The sequence below is a fragment of the Aegilops tauschii genome, chromosome 1, assembly GCF_002575655.3.
Source record: "Aegilops tauschii subsp. strangulata cultivar AL8/78 chromosome 1, Aet v6.0, whole genome shotgun sequence".
Lineage (NCBI taxonomy): Eukaryota > Viridiplantae > Streptophyta > Magnoliopsida > Poales > Poaceae > Aegilops > Aegilops tauschii.
Genome location: NC_053035.3, coordinates 10,140,346 through 10,161,358, shown reverse-complemented (window position 1 = coordinate 10,161,358; position 21,013 = coordinate 10,140,346). Strand labels below are relative to the sequence as shown.

At 44.6% G+C, this 21,013-nt stretch overlaps 3 protein-coding genes across 3 annotated transcripts; 1 reads left to right on the top strand and 2 right to left on the bottom strand.

Moving 5' to 3' along the window:
• Positions 1-1,132: 1,132 nt before the first annotated feature.
• On the bottom strand, positions 1,133-9,170 carry LOC109765607 (phosphoinositide phosphatase SAC7). Its single transcript, XM_020324396.3, has 20 exons — positions 9,058-9,170; positions 7,612-7,979; positions 7,434-7,525; positions 7,149-7,206; positions 6,567-6,623; positions 6,432-6,465; positions 5,750-5,830; positions 5,479-5,585; positions 5,178-5,264; positions 4,949-5,026; positions 4,522-4,592; positions 4,345-4,443; positions 3,987-4,086; positions 3,163-3,271; positions 2,998-3,070; positions 2,440-2,533; positions 1,938-2,021; positions 1,757-1,823; positions 1,421-1,564; positions 1,133-1,313 (listed from the first exon to the last, which is right to left on the bottom strand). The coding sequence occupies exons 2-19, from the start codon at positions 7,966-7,968 to the stop codon at positions 1,434-1,436; spliced, it is 1,779 nt and encodes a 592-aa protein (XP_020179985.1). The 5' UTR covers positions 7,969-7,979; positions 9,058-9,170; the 3' UTR covers positions 1,133-1,313; positions 1,421-1,433.
• Positions 9,171-11,241: 2,071 nt separating this feature from the next.
• On the top strand, positions 11,242-13,892 carry LOC109765606 (uncharacterized). The gene is made up of 6 exons (XM_020324394.4): positions 11,242-11,564; positions 12,006-12,092; positions 12,435-12,528; positions 12,966-13,260; positions 13,352-13,406; positions 13,513-13,892. Exons 1-6 carry the CDS (start codon positions 11,475-11,477, stop codon positions 13,588-13,590), a joined length of 699 nt encoding a protein of 232 aa, XP_020179983.1. The 5' UTR covers positions 11,242-11,474; the 3' UTR covers positions 13,591-13,892.
• Positions 13,893-14,277: 385 nt separating this feature from the next.
• Positions 14,278-17,334, bottom strand: LOC109765605 (actin-97). The gene is made up of 5 exons (XM_020324393.4): positions 17,109-17,334; positions 16,127-16,200; positions 15,646-16,039; positions 14,785-15,398; positions 14,278-14,690 (listed from the first exon to the last, which is right to left on the bottom strand). The coding sequence occupies exons 2-5, from the start codon at positions 16,184-16,186 to the stop codon at positions 14,625-14,627; spliced, it is 1,134 nt and encodes a 377-aa protein (XP_020179982.1). The 5' UTR covers positions 16,187-16,200; positions 17,109-17,334; the 3' UTR covers positions 14,278-14,624.
• Between the last annotated feature and the right edge of the window lie 3,679 nt (positions 17,335-21,013).

Genomic DNA, 21,013 nt, shown 5'->3' with positions numbered 1-21,013 from the left:
CAGACTATTTGAGACTTCCGATGTGATGATGTTGGATCAAGTGGTCTCTCCTTGTAATAATTTGGATCTTGGCACTTGTATGCCCTATTCATATATATCTATATATGTTGCCTCTTTGGTAGTGGAAATATTGTCATATTCAACTTGTACAGTCCACAACATAAGACGGTGTGTGTATGATATGAAGTCATATGTTTCGACGGTACTATATGTTCTTCTATTCTAGAAATGGATCGGATGGTCTATATTTAGTATAGTACTGCATATGGAGCCTTATAACTCAGAGTTCTCTCCTAAACTAGCGGGTGTTTGGTAATGGCAATGCAGTGATTGTATGGACATAAGGAGGGGTTTTGTCTCCCTTTGTGTGGTGGAGTGAAGAATTTTCGGTGTTGGCAAGTTTCTCTTTGATCCTAAGGCGCCAAGCGCTCCATCGCACCATGTCGGAAAAAATGAGTAAAAGAAACTATAGGTACCCCTTTTTCTTTTTCTTTTTGAAGTTAGAAACATTATTGGAGCATATGCATGCATGGGTTGAAACATTATCACTTCACTTATTGTACATGTTGGCAAGTTGGAAAATATTCGAGACATATATGTTGTGGTCATGGCACTAGCTGCTCTCACATCTAACATGCAAATTGCAGCAGTGAACCTGGTTTGATTGATTGTTCAAATTTTAGATTTTCATCAGAAGATGCAGATCCTACTGTATTTTTCTCCGGTATTTTCAGACTTTCGGAATAACATATGAGAAATCTCGATTCCTACTCACCTGTTACACTGAATATACAACGGTAGAAATTGGTGTAAACCTTCTGCAGAATAGTGGCTAGTTGCCAAAAAGAAAAAGAAAAACTAAACCCCACTGTCGGCTTCGTTCTTTGCAGCAAGAGAAACTGGAAGGACCAGACAAACTCTACAAAATTCATTTCCGGCCATGATATCCAGAAATGACAATTATTGCCAAAGAAAAGAAAAGAAAAGAAAAGGGTATTTGGTGATAATTAACATCCATTCTATCATTGGAAATATTAAAGGATAAATGGGAAATAGAAAGGCCTTAATTGATTAAAATTAATTCCTTCTGTGGGAAGAAAGTATATGAAGAATAATAATGGCTGGAGCTAGATATTTCAAATACTAGTGCATGTGCATCAATTCATTGCTATCGTATCACAATGGGATTTACAATTATGTCAAACTAAACAAACCGTGTCGTAGTGAGACAGGGACAGAATTTAAATACAAAATTGCAGGTAGGCGGGGGTGCCAGAATAGACCTTGATACAAAATTGGGGAGGGCAAGCGCCCTACAGAAAGAAAGAAAAATGCTAAGAATAAATCTTCACACAATAGAAGATGCTGCAAGGAGCTTGCGACAAGCTACCGTGATCACTTGGCATACATGCAAAGGTACCTTCGTGCATCGGTCAATTGCGTGACAGGTAAAAACGAGGTCGGTTGCAGAACTTCCTACCGTTCTTTTTGACAAATAGTGCAATGCCAACGCACAGACCAGCCCACACAAGTGCTACCACCAAGTGGCGAAGATCATTCCGGGCTGCAAATTATGGTTCCACAAAGGCGACATAATCAAGTTACATGTCAATAAAGCACAACTTCTGGCAGAATACACCAAGGATGACAAAGACTGAATTAAACTTCTCCATATAGGTCAGCTTTAGTTTGTGGGATTTTCGTAATCATTGTCAATTCCATAAAATGTGTCAGATTCAGAAGCCAGAAACTTTACCTTGTCGTAGAGACATAAGCATGAACATAGCAGCGCAAAAAATCAATGCAAAAGCAGCACGGAAGGACTGCAAAGGAGAAAACGTGCAAGTAAGATAACATTCGGTGCAATGCTAGAACCAATCGCTGCAAACTTGCGATGTCATAGACAAGTGTTGGCCACTGAAACAGATAATACCCACCTGCATAACTCCGGGTCTGCTTGGAATCGCGGCGTCCCGACTAACTGATGATACGTAATGTCCTTGAAGAAGGTCCATGGCATCCTAGAAACAACACAACCAAAACAAACCTCTATCTGAGAAGGGCTGGAAGATGCAGGTCACAGATCGATCCACCTGCCTGATTTGTAATGCATATTTTTCAATGTTTTTGTATAATACAAATTATTTTTTACAAGTATAAAAATATGATTATTTCTCACATTTTAACTCAACTATGGATATAGTTACTTGATTTACCATTAGCTAGCCTCTCTATATATACCTTTATTATAGACATAATAATGGTACAATACTTTGTAATTTTAGCTGATCAAAGACTTATACATTATTCTTTATCAGATCTAAAATCTGTCCTCACTTGCTTCAACCATCGGCAGTGAACTCCAACACAAAGCCGCCACGTTGTGAACTTGTTTTTCTATTCACTTAATTTGCATGCATGCTAAGACAGCATAAATACCTGCTTAGTACCATCTGCAAAGTTGTTAAAGTAGTATCTAGCAAGTGCATTCCACAGATCATTTAGAATTCCCTGAGTAGTCCGTTTCCCATACCTAATAGACAAAACCAAATCTGTAAATATGGACAACTTAAGAGTACAAAATGAAAATAGACAACAGCCATTTCCTTGGAAGATCAAATGATGAAAAATAGATATATGAACATAAAGCTGAAAGACCACAAAAGAGTGAAAAAGAAAAAGATAATACAATGTCTAGATCATCGCTATTACTTTCAAAATTATGTGATCTTTTCAGTTTTACAGGTCATTTTTTTCCAGTTATGTTCGACAGCAGACATTCTGGAGGTGAAACAGGAGGAGATTTACTGCAGCAGATGTTACAGCATCTTAAAACCTTGAATCAAATAAAAATAGCAGCTCAGTTGTGACTCAAGGTGCCAGACTTACTAGTAAACCAATTTGGGCAAATGAAAGCGAGGTTATAAGGATGCTAACAATTTTATTACAAACACTTGAAAAAACAACCGAGTGATGCATTCACTTTATAGAGATTACCGGACAAAGTCTCCCTTCAGAGCAGGAGTACCAGAGTACTGAGTGCTTATTGCATCTCCATGATTTGCCCACACTGCAAATGGTTCCAGCAACATTGCTCAAAGGCAAATACAGGGGAAATATAAGTAGGAACCATGGTTACAGAATATCAAACATAATACTTACAAACTTTGTAATCTGCATCGAAAGCTGGGTGATTGCTGATTGTATCGTTACCACCAAGAACACCTAGTTGTTGGAGCTGGCTTTCGAGAGTTTTTCTTCCAACCATGCTCTGTTTAAGCATTGTCGATGTTGTCAATGTTCAGTATGCAGATCAAGATAGAAGATCAGAGAAAATGCAATCTTTATCTATCTGTTTAAGGCTTTAAGCAATGCTGATGTGATGTAATTTGTTTATTTAATGAAAAAAGTCGGATCGTTTTCTCAAAAAAAATGCAGGTCAAGATGGAAGGTAAGAGATGCAATATCTAAAAATGTCAATGCAATAATGGCTCGTCAGAGAAAGATGGGCCAACACACAAATACTTTGAGACTGATGTGGGACATAAGATTTGCAATTAGATGCAAGTAAGGCATGTAATCTGGCTGCAACAGTACGAAAAAAAATCTAGCAAAGACCATCATGAAACCAAACATATGGCTCGACCTAAACAAGCTAATTGATGTAGCTCATGCTAGTTTAAAATTTGCATATATGATAAAACACATATGTGTTTGTGGTTAGCTTAGATGAGCCCATTGATACATAATTAGACACCCTCTATAAAAATACCTAGAACAAGTTCGGTGTTAACTTCTGTATCTTCTAAAAATTCATCTAGGAGGTAACACTGAAAAAAAAAGGAGAATGAATAGGCCTTCCACATCTAAATAGAATATCACACTATATAGATTCCAAATGAAGCATAAACAATAAATGATGGCACAACAGAGAGATTTCGTTAAAGAAGAAAAAAAACATGACCGCCTTGTACTGGAGTTTGTACCTGAGTTACATTAGTACGATCTAAGCAATCGACACAATTTGTTCTGACAGTGCCAGTCTGCCCCGCCATTTTCTTGCCTTGATCATCCAAAAGGAAGTACCTATACCGTAACATTAGTAATACCATGGAGATGGAAGCAATTAAGAAAAATAAAGAACATAGTACGCTCATCATCATTAGTATTGCTTTCGTGTCAAATACATTGATCAAATATAGCACTTTAGTAGCAAGGCAAAGAAATCCAGGTTAAACAACTGTAAAAACTAGAAACAAACAACAGGAGCAGGTGTAGTCGAAGAAAATTAACATCAAGCAGTAAAACGTGTAAAACTTCATTTCTTATCTCTGAGGAACGTACTTATGCTTCTTAAGATAATCTTCAATTTGATCATACAACTGTGAAAGGCGCTCAAAATGAATATGACCACATATCTTATGGAAGTCGAAATGTATGAATCTGCAGTAAGTAGACAACGTAGCCCAATTAGGAACAGACAACCACAATAGGGGAAATCTAAATTGTGGAAAATGGCACCTTATATCTTCACTGAGAATAGGCTCAATCGATTTTGCATATCTTTCATAGAGGCGGCCTTCACCACCAGTCTGAATATAGGAATAAGAAAAGCAAGTAAATGCACATGCAAAACAGAGTAATCTACTATTAGGCCAACAAACATTCATACACTGGAATTTGAATATGAAAGGCAAATCTGTAAACAGAGTTTTCGCCAAAAAATAGCTAGATCATTCATAGGGTGCAAGCTGAACGGAGTTACTAGTTCCATTGGAAGAAGTGAAATATGCACAACCAATGATACAATGGTGATGTGCCAAACAAATATGCAAGATTATTCCTAAATGAGGAGTTCTGAATCTGCTACTGTAAAACAGACACCCTTATTCTGGATCACCACCCAAAAAATTCTAGCACTTAGTGAGTCCAAGAGTTCATTACTTACTGTATTGACAAGATCAATACCCACCACAGCTCCATATTTCTTTTGTAAATCATGATAGTGTCGCTCAAGCACACGAGCCTGCAGAACAGAGATGCAACACAAATTAGGATGAAAAAAATGGTTACGCCAAGGCTGCATTATAGTACAAAAATCAACAATGTTTATTAGAATAATATCAATGCCCTGAAGGGAAGGAAAATAGAATAAAGATAGAATTGACAGAGCTCACCGCCTCCTCCACTCTAACAATGTCAAAACTAGGTTTATATGTCAAATCAACTATCTGCTCCCACAAAAAAGGCATAGAACCTCGAACCTGCAATATATAGTAGTTTCATCGAGTTATCCAAAAACATAAAAATAACACAGTACCATCTGAACATGGTGAAGATCATTGTACCACTTAAGAACTTTTAGCACACAGACTAAAAGAAAGGAAACCAAAAGACCAAAAGAGAAGAGAAATCAAAAACATTTAATCAACTATTAGTCTAGCCAGTGATTTTCATATTGTTTATTTAGAAACCTACTTGTACATAGGATGCTGTATATCCTTTTGTTTGCATTATCTGCTCTGATTCAACAAAATTTGCTGCATAGCCCTCTGGATCAGCACCCCGTCTCCAACACCGTGTACCTTCAGTTAACAACATCCGCTTAATTTTTTAATTAACCAAAAGGTATTCAATTTCTAAAAACGGAAGGCCAAGTACAAATTGGTTAAATACAGAAATTAGTTTAACTCAAAAATAGTGAAAAGAACTCATTATCAAACTTATTTTGATGCTTCAGAACTCTCACCAATCCTTCTTGTGCACCTGCGTGCAATCATGGTTACTACTACTTTATCTGATCCAACTTCTGCATGTATATTCTGAAAACCTGACATATGGTTAAGTTACAGCAACTCAAATTGATATAACTAATCATAATCGAATAGGTAATTTAAGTATAAACTAGCAATACTCCATCTGTTTTCCAAATAGATGACGTCGTAAAAAGCGTACAGTGAAAATTCTCTATTTTTAACCACCAATTAACAAATAAAATGGGAAATTTTGACCAATGCCACTATTCTCAAACCCAATTCAGCTTATGCCATCGTTTTTGTTTGCAAATTACACGAATGCCACTATTCTGTTGGAGGCTATTTCATGTTTACTACAACATCAGTTTTCTTCCCGCAAAAAAAAAACAGTTCCAATTCTGTTGGACATATGGTAAATAGTAGCATATAAGGCACATAAGTAAACATGTGGTCAAGGTTCTAAAACTTCGACCACTAATATATATGCGGAAGTACATGGATTGAGCATGCAATCTTGTATTTGTCTTGCGAAATACTTTTATGCCATATGCCATTTTACTAATTTTGTAGGTATTATAAGTAAAAAATCATAGTCAAACTCGTGTGTTGGAGATTGTGAGCATGGTATGATAATTTTGGGTAGTGTGTTGGAGTATATCAATGAGCAAAGGATACTTCCTTGAATGACCGGTAATAAGTATTGGTCCAGCTGTCAAGGAAGAAAAAAAGGGAATCAGAATACTTTACAAATATTGGATCTGATATTCTTAAAACTGGAAATTACAAAAACAAAACAGAAAGTAATCTTACTTTGTTCTCAATGAGAGGCTCCAACAAGTAACCATTCCACATAAATCTACGTTCTGCCTGCAAAGAATGTAGTAAATTGGTCTGTGCAGAAGAGTTTGTATTCACATGTTGAAAGGAACATTTAGTAAAGGAAACCATTCGGAAAAATCGGCTCTGTACTACTACGAGCACACACTTTAGACATATACCATCAAAAGAAACACCATATACTGAAGCCTAAGTGTAAAGCCAGCCATAGTTACATGCCACGATTACAGTTCATGTTGTTTTGGTGCAGATTTGTATTATAGTTTACGTTTATGGTGATTAGTTTGTTCAGTCATTCAAACTTTTCCGTAGACATTAAAACAATGAATTTTCTATACAGCATAAGTGTAACTTACTGACCAAAGATGCAACAAGGAGAACGTCGAAATTCCTACCTAGCATCACATGGACTACCTCCATCTCAAAATATAAGCCTACAAAAATATCTTACATTTTGAAACTGAGGTAGTGGTGGATTACTCTCTATAATGGGAAAAGGATTGGCCGTCACATGTGTAACAAGCTCCAGCATTACATGAGTAAAAGGCAACAAACCTGTTTCCAAAGTGGAAGTGCTTTGAACGTGTCCCCGAGATCATATAGCCTCTGTAAACTGCAACAGAAGGGATAAAGGTAAGAGTCATTCGGACTTGCAATGACGAGAACTGAATTAAAATAAGACCATAGGATGCCTACATTGATTGATTCTGGTATATAGTTTAACTGGGAGAAAATTTGCTATCCATTTTGCTAGGCCAATTACATGTTTTCTTTGAAACTCCATGTACCATTAAACGACAAAATGCATGTAACAAAAAAGGAATCATATGCGATACCCACGTAAGTGTCAAGTTGGCCTCATAGGAGAAGTACAGGCCTATACTCCTCTCTGCAGCATCCAGGAGGTCTGAAAATTCGCTCTCCATCTTTTTCTGGTAACATGAATCATTCTACGATGATTACATGACATACACATATGGAAACAGCATAACTGGGAACAAATTAATAATTGCCAGACCTGCTCGGCCGAAGAAGCGGTAGTGCAGGGCAGAAATTTTAGTCCTGTAACTTTGAAAACAGCATGTCCCATGTAGGACCCGACGCAATCACGGTCAGTGATGACCAGACAGCATGATCCAACTGCAAGTTTGAGCACTCCTACCACACCAAACACTATCCTAACTTTTGGATTTGCCGAGGGGCCACGCGGTGGCAACTCTTGCACTAGGTTCATAGACCCATTGGTCCGGCTTATTGAGAGGAACAGGTCGGCAAGGCCATCAACCGGTTCAAACACATAACGGTCTGCAAACTCCCACACCCTCAGCCTCGTGTGCAGTTTCGGCGACGGAGATGCATCCTTTGGCGCATCCATTGCAGGGTACCCTGAAAGCATTATTAAGCATGGTGAATCTTTTGAACAATAGAGATGTCACAGACTAATGCAGCACAGCGGCAGATATGTTCGGCTTAAGAAATGCGATGAGGACAATTATGCTAGAACAACAGTGATGCGAAAAGTGCAGAAAACGGAACTTCCTTTTCCACTCAAAGCTTGTCCCGTTCCAGATCCACCATAGGATCACTCCTGGACTTGAGAGTATGCCACCCAAAAACTATCCTGGTTTCGCGTTAGCTGTTTTGACCAGATTAAGCCAATGCTGTGAAGGCCTACAGGGACCGAGCTACTCCCTATGTACTTAATATAAGACGATTTTTTACGGTGTCCTGGACTCTAAAAAAGCCTTATGAAAAGTTACAGAGGAAGTACTTATCTACCGTACAAGATAGCTTTGGCAATAACACTGGATTTTGTGTTTTTCCAGAGCAGAATTTTGGCAGAAATTTCAACGAGTTTAACAGACAAAAGTTATGTGCTCTGCTTCATTATCATTACTGCCTAAATAGTCTGCTAGTAGAACTCTTTTTTCTTTTTTGCGTGAATGCTAGTAGTACTGTTACATGTTGATAAAAATTTACAGTTGTGCAATAAACGCCGTGGAGACTCATTTTTTGCGAGAAGATAAAAGCCAGCAGCATTTATGCCAAACTGTCTTCCTCCAGCAATTGGGGGCGAGCCAAAATGCAGCTCCTCCTCCCAGACTTAATTACTTGAACTAGCGCGAGCCCAGAAAAGGCAGCAGAGCATCCGATCCGGAGCAGGGTGAGAAGAAACCGTGCTGGAGTACACGATCTTTCAAGCAGCGGACGTGGGTCAGGAATTCCGTCCAACACGTTAAGGGCCATGTCCTTGGGACGACCCATGCCGGCCGGCCGGCACGACGTAGGGGTGTACCAGGAGGAAGACCGCGCAATCATCGACCAGAGTGGCCTTGGGAAACGAGGAAGCTACCGGCTCCGGCCGTGCACCCACCAATGCACGCACGCAGCCTGCCGGCCGAGGAGCCCGGCCGCCTTTGCCCGACCCGAACCCGAGAGAAATATGTAGCGTTGGATTGTTTACCTGCGAGAGACAATCGGAACGGTCCGATCTAGGACGCCGTCGCGCGCGGGGTGGCGAGGGGCGGTGGTGGATGCCTCGGCGAGCGTTGGGGGAGAAGAGTCGATGCGTCCTCCTAGTCGCGGGTGAGAGGTGGTGGGGGGAAGGAGGGAGGGGAGTGCTTGGCGGGGTGGTGGTGGTGGTGGCGGAGGAGTGGAGAGCCCGCCCGCCCGCACGTCGCGGCATGCATGGCCATGGTGATCCATCCATCCACCATCGACGCGCCGCCTGAATCGGCAGGCGGAGGTGGGAGTCAACTAGCGCCGGGCCTTCGGATGTCGGATGCGCCTCTTGATACGTTTTCGGCCGTCGGATCTGACTCCCGGATGAGATCAGCCGTTAACCAAAACACTGTATCAAGGGCACTTTGTGGCCTTCCGGTGTTAGAGCATCTCTAGCAGATCCCGCAAACCGGACCACGAGATAGAGCCCGTAAATCCGGCTAGAATAGATCCCTCAAAGTCGTCCGCCCTGAATTTTTTTTATGGGATCTCGAATCCGCGAGCCCATTTCCTCTATAGCTACGGGATTTCGTCCTCTTTTTACACTATCCTCTATTTTTGACGGGAGGGAAATTTCAGCCCCAACCGCTTCCCTTGGAGCCGGCGCTACGGCCTTCCGAGCTCGATTCCAGCTGAATAGAGAAGCCCGCATCTCGCCGCCGTTGCTGGTGCCCCGCCATGCCCTGGGAATCGACCGTCGGTGCCCCCGCGAGCTGCCACCGCCTCCGAGCTGCTGCTGTCGTCGCCCACGAGCTCCCTACCCGTTGCCCCCGCGAACTGCGCCTCCGCCGCCGCTAGCACATCCCTCAGCCGCGCAGGAGCTCCTCCACGCCGCAAGGTGCACCCAATTGTAATTTAGAATTTGTTTCCAGGGTGTTTTGTGCTTTTTTGCATGGACATGATTGTATATTTAACTACTGTCTAATGGACTCCACATCTGACATGATTATTTTTACGAAATCTGTTCTGCCAGAACAATTGTCATACTGTAAAAACGTTTTATGGGATCTTGCAAACCGATTTTACGGCACGAGATTTTAAGGCATCTGCTAGAGACACTCTTAGCGGCGTGGCCACAATGTATGCCTTCCGCGGTGAAATTATCATGCCATCGTTGAGGGAAAAACTAAGATTTCGCATGGAGGACCGTGTGCGTGTCTGTTGGCTCGGTTGTGGATGAGGTGAGGGAGAACCCATAGGTAATGGTGTCCTGGACTAGGGGGTCCCGGCCTAGCTGGCCTATTCCATGGGCCGAACTAACGGCCCGTTGATGAGTACGGACTCCGGAGGCCTCTACATGTGCATATCGAGCTTCACCGAGGACTTGGTGTGTACTCCAAGAAGGTCTATTAGATTCGGTATGTAACCCCTAGATGGCAACCGACTATGTGTGACCCTAGATACCATTGGTGCCTATATAAGCCGGGGGGTTTAGTCCGTAGAGGAGGCCATTCAGACATTCATCATTATCGCCATTGCCCCTAGGATTTAGACCATAACTTACGATCTCGAGGTAAATCAATCTTGTACTTTGATACACTCATAATATAAGCAAGAGAATGACATAGGATTTTACCTCCTTAGAGAGGGCCCAAATTTGGATAAAAGCTTCGTGTCTCCTATCTCTTGTTACCCATTGATATGATCATATAGCTCGGGCCCCCTACCCGAGATCTGCTGGTTTTGATACCGACAATAGGGTTTTCCCCAATCAGCTTCCTTCTCTCTTCCTAGCCCGCTCTCTCTGCTCTCTTCCTTGGCTCCCCCGCGCCGCCGCCCAGCGAGATCTAGGGCCAGCTCTCGCATCATATCCTCAAGCTTCCCCTTCCCCTTGGCTCCAGCAGCCAAATGCTCTCCTCTGTACGCCATCCAAACTACCGCCCAAACATGGGGAGCAAAAACCCTCACAGCCTCGCGTCCCGATCCTCGCCTAGCCCGGGGCAAGACGCCCAGCAGAACCCGATCAGAGAAGCGGAGAAGGAGTAGAGATGTTCTTAACGTCACCGGAGGCATCGGGCGAGAGGAACATAACCCTAACTCGAGGGAACCCCTTTTTCTTGGGGGGTTGAGCTGTGGAGAAGAATGAAAAAAAAAAACTTTGCATGTGGTGTGCAACGTATACACTGCAGCAGGCCCACGCGACAGAAAGGCCCAGGCTCGAGCGCCCAGAACCAATCCGTCATGCCTAAGAGAAAAAAAACGAACCAATCCCCTCAGTGCAGACAGAGCACGCCGACGCCTTGATCTACCTCTCCCGGCCATCTCCGGCGACGCCGACGGGATCCTCTCGGCTCACTCTACCCATTCCCCTAGCTCACCTAGTCCACCGTCGCCGCCGCCAAATCCCCCACACTCCCGCTCCCATCCTCTTCTCCCGGGATGCAAGCAGCTGCGCGGAGGGGCGCGGCGGCAGCGGCGGCGGCGGCGGCGTCCTTCCACTCCACCGCCGCGGCGCTCTCCAAATCCACGGTGCGCCCACCCTGACTAACCCCATGCGTCTCTTTCCCCGCTCTTTCTTTTTGTCTGATGATGATGAATCAGTTCGATCCACGCATCCAGTTCAGTTCTTGCTTCTTGCTGTCGAAATCCCATTAGGATTACTAGTTAGGCCAGCAGAGCTGGCTAGCCTGTAAAAGAGGAATATTTACTGCGCAGGATCATCAGCACAGTCAGCTTAGGGCGTATAGTTTCTACGCTTCAGCAATGGAAGCTCTATTTATTGTGCTGTGCATTTTTCAGGCCTGCTACAAATTTGAGGCCTGCCTCAATTTCGAAATGAAATTGGGGGATCCTTTAATTTCCTAGAAAAAAATTAGTGCCTGAGCACTTGCCAAGTACGGCGTCTGCGCGTATTCAGTTATTTGGGTGGTATGTGAGCTTGACGATGGTTCTGTACTTATTCTTGCGCAGCCCCGTATTCGGTTCAATGTCCGAGAAAAGCGCACCGACGCGAAGAATGCCCTTAAGAACATTCTGCTTAATGGCGGTCCCTCCCAGGTATCTTTAACCATTTCCTTTGATTTTTTTTTCTTTGACTTCCTGGTTTATGAGCTTGTATGCGAATGCCAGCACCATACTGATTTATCTACCTGTGAAGATTATAAAAAAAATATTACAACATCAAATCTTATATACACCAAACTGTGCGGGTCTCTTTTAATTGTAACTGGTGACATATTGTTCATTGTTTCACCAAGCGAATGGGGAAATCAGATGCGCGACAATGCATAGAAAACTCCAAGTGGTCGCTTCATTTGTTTAATTTCTTGGAAAGCATTGCCTTCTTTGAAAAAAATTAAATGGATTAGACTTTGAAACTGGTCTGAAAATTGTCAACAGGAAAGAAGTAGTAAACAAACGAGGCAGCAGAAAGCTGGTGGCAAATCGAAAGTACGCTCCGGTCCTGGAAGTAATCCGTATAGCAAAGGCAGAGGCAAGTTTACTCTCAAACCCTTTACCTTCCAATTGCTTCTTTTCACTCAAGATCAGTTTGTATCTTCTGATTCCCAAAAGCATGTGGAAATGCGCAAATATGAACCTACCGCTAAACCTCTTGAAGAGTCCATTGGTATTCTGTGACAGATTGGACCATTGGTATCTTCTGAGAATTCATTTTTCAACTCTTAGCCAGATTGTGATTTTCTGCGGTGTGTTTGACTTGCTAAGGTTCATCCTGTTATAAGCTTCAGTTTGTAGTATCATAGCATTTACTTTGATGCATATGAACTATTTAATATTCCTAGCATGTTCAGTCTGTAACTCTTTTTGGACCATAGCTTATACCTTCAAATGCGTAAACACCATTTACTTTAGGACCATTTTCAGTATATTTGGAGGACAATAACAAGTGCACCATGACGTTTTTTATAGGTGGGATAGACTGGAGGAACTTTGATGGTGATGATTCCAGCGATAGCCCTTACGGGAGTGTTGGCGGCAAGACATCTTTTACGTGGTACTGGCCCGGGGAGGAGGATGATGATGACCTTCCTAATGGGTTCCAATGGAGGGAGGAGCCTCGACCGAACAAATCAAGGGAAAAAGTTTGGAACGAGAGCGATGTGGATGAGGAAGAGGCCCCTCGTCGTGACGATATGAAAAGCCACAGAATATCCCTTGGCTTGCCTGCCTTGGGCCCCTTAAAGCTTGATCATATTAAGTCCGCGTAAGTCTTTGAGCATCTCCATAGCATTTGCAACAATTCTGATAATTAGGCTCCCGATTGATTTTTCTTTCTTGGTGTTATGTTTCTGCAGTTTTCGCGCGTCGGCTCTCAAGTGGCACCCGGACAAGCACCAAGGATCTTCACAGGTCAGCATTGGTTTGTCTTTGCAACAACCTCTGGCACACTGGGGCGAATGCTGAGCTAGAACCTGTGTAGGGGTGTTGATTCTCAACAAAAGTGTGTATTTTTCAGGCTGAAGCAGAGGATAAGTTCAGGCGCTGTGTCGAAGCGTACAACGCCTTGTCTGGTGCTTTCAAACGGAGTAGCTAAGTAGCCGCCGGTCTGGTTCTTGACAAGCATGCAGGAATAAGTTGAATTTTCCTTTCCGGGGTCTAGGCAGCGTCGATGAAACTAGGGTTTCAAAACCAACTGAACAAGTATTTGGTGCTCATATTCATCAGGAGCCTGAAGATGAGCCCCCAGCAGTGCACACATAGTGGAGGGTTTGTTGCTTTGAACTAGTAGGAAGCATTCATGTAATATATACAAATTTTGAACGAGAACTCAAATTATTTCAAGGTGTCAGCAAATGCACAATGTTCCTAATAAAGACAATTTTTTTCTGTCCGTAACATGTAATTCTTTGATGAAATACATTTGTAATGCACATGTCCTGCTTTTGGCTTACTATTCAAATACTCCCTCTGTTCCTAAATACAAGTCTTTTTAGAGATTCCATTATGAACTATATACGGAGCAAAATGAGTGAATGTACACTCTAGAACATGTCCATATACATCTGTATGTAGCCTGTATTGAAATCTCCAAAAAAGACATATTTAGGAACAGAGGGAGTAATATTTGCTTTTCACTTTGTCCGTAACATCAGGCAGCTGAACCTGAACATCAAAGTAACTGAAGCACTTTCAGATTAAAGGCCTTATGAAGCAGTGATGAACAGTTGATAATCACATGGAAAATGGTCCATGGATGACCACTGTATAACGCTTTGAGAGCTTAAAAAAATCCATAATTTACCATGATTCTCCCCTTAGAGCAATAATAAGATATAAAAATACATAGCAAAAACCATGAGCTATTACAGACAACTCCAACAACAAATCAAGCCAACCCAAGTTTGACAACTGATCTCACAAACACACTGTGACAATGCACAAACATAGATATAGTGTACTTGCACTTGCACCATGGAGCCGCCACGTATATAGGTGGCATATCCCGAGAGTACTCACGTCACGTCTGGAAAAAAAACATAGCTTGCAAATACGCAATACATTTCTAGAAGAATGAACCAAACATAACCCGAGACTAGATGATAACGGCGGCGGAGCGTTTCGTGGAGATCAGAAGCACTTCCTGTGGACGATCGCCGGGCCAGACTCGTCGTACTCATCCTTGGATATCCACATCTGGTACAACCAGTCACACATAATATGATTCAGATGTTGATTTGAATGAAGGGTAAGATGAGTTACAGAAGGTAAAGCTGAACAAGAGGCGTACCTGTTGGAAAGTGCTGAGTGAGGCTAAGATGGACCCTCCGATCCAGACACTGTACTTCCTCTCAGGTGGAGCGACGACCTTGATCTTCATGCTGCTCGGAGCAAGGGCTGTGATCTCCTTGCTCATACGGTCAGCGATACCTGGGAACATAGTTGTGCCACCACTGAGCACAATGTTGCCATACAAGTCCTTCCTGATATCCACGTCACACTTCATGATGGAGTTGTAGGTTGTCTCATGGATTCCAGAAGACTCCATGCCGATCATGGATGGCTGGAAGAGGACCTCAGGGCACCTGAACCTCTCTGCGCCAATCGTGATCACCTGACCATCAGGAAGCTCGTAGCTCTTCTCAACTGAGGAGCTGTTCTTGGCAGTCTCCAGCTCCTGTTCATAATCAAGGGCAACATACGCAAGTTTCTCCTTGATGTCCCTTACAATTTCCCGCTCGGCTGAGGTTGTGAAGGAGTAACCTCTCTCGGTGAGGATCTTCATAAGGGAGTCCGTGAGATCACGGCCAGCAAGATCCAAACGAAGAATGGCATGAGGAAGCGCGTATCCTTCGTAAATGGGCACAGTGTGGCTGACACCATCACCAGAGTCGAGAACGATACCTGCAAACAGAGAAAATTTTCAGCCACAACAACTTTTCGATATATTAGTTGCAATTGTTTTCCCCAATGCAATAGGGCAGTAAGAAATAAGCAGCAATCACTACTGCAGTACATCCAAATTACACAAGCCACATTAAGCATAATCATAGCTAGACAATGGAAGGTTGAAGAGGGCAGCATAACAGAACCATAAAGGTAGTTTAACTAGGCAAAGCATCACCGAACTAAAAGGTGGAACAGTCCATACCGGTAGTACGACCACTTGCATAGAGGGAAAGCACGGCCTGAATTGCGACGTACATGGCAGGAACATTGAAAGTCTCAAACATAATCTGGGTCATCTTCTCTCTGTTGGCTTTTGGGTTCAAAGGAGCCTCAGTGAGCAACACAGGGTGCTCCTCAGGTGCCACACGGAGCTCATTGTAGAAGGTGTGATGCCAGATTTTCTCCATGTCATCCCAGTTGCTCACGATACCGTGCTCGATGGGGTACTTGAGGGTGAGGATACCTCTCTTGGACTGCGCCTCATCACCGACATAGGCATCCTTCTGCCCCATCCCTACCATGACACCAGTGTGCCGAGGGCGACCAACTATGCTAGGGAAAACAGCCCTTGGCGCATCATCTCCAGCGAAACCAGCCTAGACGATAATAAACCACAAGAAAATGACATGTGTTAACAGATGCAGGAGATGACATGTGTAACAGTTTAGGGGAAAGTTTCTGACCTTGACCATTCCGGTTCCATTGTCGCAGACAAGGGGCTGGATGTCCTCACCGTCAGCCATTTCCTACAGAATGTCTGCAAGAAGCACAAGAACGCTAAATAATTAATGGCGAGCAATACTGTCACCCTAATACAGAGAAACACATGGCTTGTTGCAACTTTTATTTTTTCACGGAACAGCTACAGATGTGCCAAGTGTAGCGAAAGAAAGACAGAAAGACGATCATACTGAGAGCTTGCAAAGCAACCACTGGATGTTAAATAAACAAGGGCTTGCAAAGACTCTTTTTTAATGCATTTTGTGCATTACCTACTCCAGCAGCAGGCAGGGTTAAGCTATAGTTTGTAGGCAATATTTTTATAACAAAACAATAAACGTGTGATGGTTGGTGGTGCTGACTTGAAGCATGGCGTAAAACTAGGATTTCACACAAAGGTACATAACGATGACCGACGCCATGGCGTGAGCACCACATCAGCTCAGGCCAGCTTGACAAGGACTATTACGAAATTGAAATGAAAATACTTATAAAAGCATAGTTTTCCTCTCTGCTGGTTTTTGCACAAGGGAAGTGATCCTCAATGAACCGACAGGAAATAACAAACTGCATGCCTAGGAGCTAGCGTGGAGGCGCAATGGCCGGACAAACACAGCAGGGGAATGGACGCGCTGGATGGCACGCAAGTGATTGCCTGCGGAAACCGGGAGCAGTCGCCGGCCAGCAAGCAGCAACACGCCCAGCCGCCGCGGATCTACGCGGGGGCCAGCGCGGGCGGAGCCGGTGGAGGTCCAGCCAAGAAGCGGCAGCAACTCCAAGAAGGCGGGCCCCAAGAAGACGGTGAAGCGCCCGAGTTCCCGCCGGATCTCCGCCCGGCACGCCCAGATCCGGCGCCGCGGGGCCGGATCTCGGGCCGGCCGGAGGCGGGCGCACAGCAAGATCCAGCAAGGTACCAAGAGAAAGAGAGAGAGAGAGGTTGGTTACCGTGGCGAGCGAGCGAGCGAGCGAGCTCGGAGGAGGCTGAGACGGGCGACGGGAGGGGAGGACGGAGGAGAGGAGATGCGATCGGAGGAGGAGGAGGGGGAAGGTGGTGGTGGTGGTGGGGGAGGCGCTGGCTATAACTGCTGCCGCTCTGGACTGGATCTCGCTCGCAGACACACACACACTGCTGTCGGCCTGCTGACGCGGAGCCACAAGCAGAAATTCCTACCCTTTTCCTCTCCCCATCCATCCATTCTTTGAAATTTCAACGCGCACTCCCTCTCCCCACACTGGACTGGACTGGGCTCGCCAAGGAACAGCCCGCGTGCATCCAGCCCGGCCCAACGATGGACTGCACATAGGAAAGCCCTTCTTTTTTTGTCAAGTCAGAATGCTCATGGGAGAAGAAAAAAATTGATGTATCAGTACCCTCAAAAGAAAATACACGTGGATGCAGGTGTGTCGAGGGCATCCAGAGGTGGTACGGCAGCGGTGGTCTGTCGCGACGACCAGGGAAACCTACATGCTTATCTACGGCATCCATGACCCGGCAACGTCAGAGGCAATCGCTTGCAGGCTTGCAGGGAGGCCTTATCGTTGGTGTAAGACCTACACCTGAAGAATTTTCTGGTGGCTTCAGATTCCAAGCAAGTGGAGGGGGACATTCTTAATGCACTAGTAAAAAAAGGGCTTTTACCTTGGTTGGTAAGGGCCTTTTGTCCCGGTTTTTGAACCGGGACTAAAGGGTCGTTACTAACGCCCTAACCCTTTAGTCCCGGTTCTTACACGAACCGGGATAGAAGGTCCTCCACGTGGCCGCTGCTGCCAACCCAGGCAGGGGGGCCTTTGGTCCCGGTTGGTGACATCAACCGGGACCAATAGGCAGGGCCTTTTGTCATCCACGCGTCAGCATTTCAGGGGCTGGGGTTTTTGTTTTTTTTAAAGGGGGGGAGGTTGGGGGTTAATTTAGGTGTTTCATATATTGTGTTAGCTAGCTAATTAATAGAGAGAAGTGTCCTCTCTTATCTCCGTGTTTGATCGACGCTACGTACTATATACGTATGGAGAGGACTAGACACGCTAGCTAGTAAGCAAATGAAGGAAACAGAAGATCGTCATGAACATATGCATACAGAGAGAAGTGATATTGACCACCTCTCCTTCTCCGAGAGATTGGTCGAACAACAAGTTCTCGTATATCTATCTGACACTACCGGCTACATATATACAATAATTATCTCTTACAATATAATCTCCTAATTAAATTGTAAGAACACAGGGTCCACATAGTATTCTCCATTTTCAGCGATCACGTGGTCAAGGAAGAATGCCGCCAATTCCTCTTGAATTGCTCGCATACGATCTGGTGCTAGGAGTTCATCACGCATCCGAAAGATCTAATTTGAAGAAGGGGGTCAATACATATATATATGAATAAATGAAACTCGACACAAATGATGGTAATAAAATAAAATTGTGAATATTATTGCTTACGCACTTCATATTGTTCGTCAGAGTAGCCCCGCTCACAGGTCGTGGGGCGGATAGACTTGCAAACGTAGTATCCACAGAAATCATTCCCTTGTTCCTGCCACAACCACTTTACAAGAAATAGAGGTCAATCTAACTGATAAGCAAGCATGCTAAATGGTATTGATGAAACTAGCGCTTGAATCACTAGGAGATGTGCGGAACATGCTACTATAGTACTTACTTTCGGGTGTCTAAATTGCAGCTTCTTCGGCAGTCCCGGAGCTTTTGTGGTGAATTTTCTCCAAACCCTGCCAGACAAAGAAAACAATTACTTGATATCAGGAAATGAACAAAGTTGCTGATATGGTGGATAATGATCGATTTAACTTACTTCTCGAGCATTTGAGTCATGTTCGCATAGTCCTGGGGATCTTTTCATCTCGAGTCTAAGACGGTTAGTACTCCCTGCTCAAGCTTAATCTCTAGGAGAATATAGTGGAAGCTGCGCATGCATGCATAAGTCATCAATTACATTACCATAACCTGGACTAATAAGGGAAACCGAAGATGCACAAGACAGTAACACTCACTTGAAGTTGTAAGGAAAGAGTATTATATCTTTGTTTTGATTTAATACCAACGATCGTAGCAAGTTGGCCTCGGCTTCTTTGGCATGTTTTTCAACCGTATATGCATCTATGAGATTTGTGTTAATGAACCCAATATCACCGATTTGTCTTTTCTTCAATTCGGCGATCTTCAATCTGCATAATATAGTGAGGATAATTATAAATACATGCAATGAAAGAGCTGACCTATATAGAGAGACTTAATGACAGAAGTAGTACTACTTACAGACAGTAGCAAGTGATCGTTGATTTATCGAGGGCCTTTTGATTGAAAAACTAGAAGAACTCCTCAAATGGAACATTCAGCAGTTCAATTCCAACGAGGTCATGCTCCGGTTTAACTCTCAGCGTCAAAGTATTCATCCCGTCAGACTCTCTACAGGTTTTCATGTACCAATCATGTAATCTTCGCATCATCGTTGTTAGAGATCTTTCATCTTTGACTAGAGGCTTCCCGTAATGGTATTTGTGTTTGTCCACCTCCATGATTTCATAATGTACATCGTCAGGCAGGTAATCTCCAAGATTGCTATAATCGGCCACCATCCTCGGATCATTAGCGACGATGTCTTTAGACACCTTGAGCGGGGGGCACGATTGGTTCGCTTGTTCGCCGAGCTGGGCAATTTTTTTCCCAGCTCGTCATTCTTTTAACCTTTGATCACTGATAGTACTTCCCGACCGCTCCGCTTCGGCATATGTCTTTGCAAGAATGCGCTCATAGTTGCCTCTCGGCGGAGACTTTGGTGGTTTTTTCAGGGCAGCCAGAGTGCGCTTTGCTTTCACCGGATCTACCTTCTCCTCCGGAGGTGGATGTTTCTTTGCTTTCACCCCTTCAAAGAAGTTTGTCACTTCGGCTCGCACGATCTTCCTGGTTTCCTCCTCGGTCCTCTCGTATGGTAACTTCTCTGGAGTCTTCAGAGAAGGACTGAATCTGTATTGCCTCCCGCCTCTGGCAGCTGTACTGCTAGACGCCGGCAGAGCAGACGGAGCGGCTGCGGCTGTCTTCTTTCCTTGCTTACAAGGCGGAGGAGAAGGACTACGACGCGCCGGAGCAGCCGGAGCGGCGGCGGGTCTCTTTCGCCCTTGCTGACGAGGCGGAGAAGGAGGAGGCTGGCTGCTCTGGCGCGCTGGCGCATGCGGAGAAGGAGGCGGAGTGCCGCCGTGCGCCGGAGAAGGAGGCTGAGTGCCCTGATCACTCGCCGGAGGAGGAGGCGGAGGAGGAGGCGGAGTGCCGCCACGCGCCGGAGAAGGAGGCTGAGTGCCCTGATCACTCGCCGGAGGAGGAGGCGGAGGAGGAGGCGGAGTGCCCTTACTCGCCGGAGCCGTCCAGTTCGGAAGGTTGATGAGATCCTTCCGCCATAGGCATGGAGTCTTCAGAGCAGAACCAGCCGAGTCTCCCCTTCACCGGTAGGGTGGTCAAGCTGGAGGTCCTCAAATCCCTCCGTTATTTCATCCACCATCACCCTAGCATATCCTTCTAGAATCGGCCGGCAGTGGTAGGTTGCGCCGGGTTCAGGAGGTAAAACAGAGCCAACAGCCGCCTTGACTTTGAAGTTCTGCCATTGCGCCATAAGGTGGCAATGTTGAGACTCCGTGATAGCATCCACGGGGTAGCTAGCAGGAGCCGTCAAGACATGCTCCGGCTGAAGCAGCTCGGTGGAAGCCACGCTGCTTCTCCACTGAGATGGCGGGGTAGCTTCGGGGGTAGTTTCGGCATGTCGATTGCCGTCTCGTTCCTCTAGCGCTTGAACCCTTTCGTGCAGCTTCTGAATTTGGGTCTACTCCATTTTTTTCCTCCTCTCC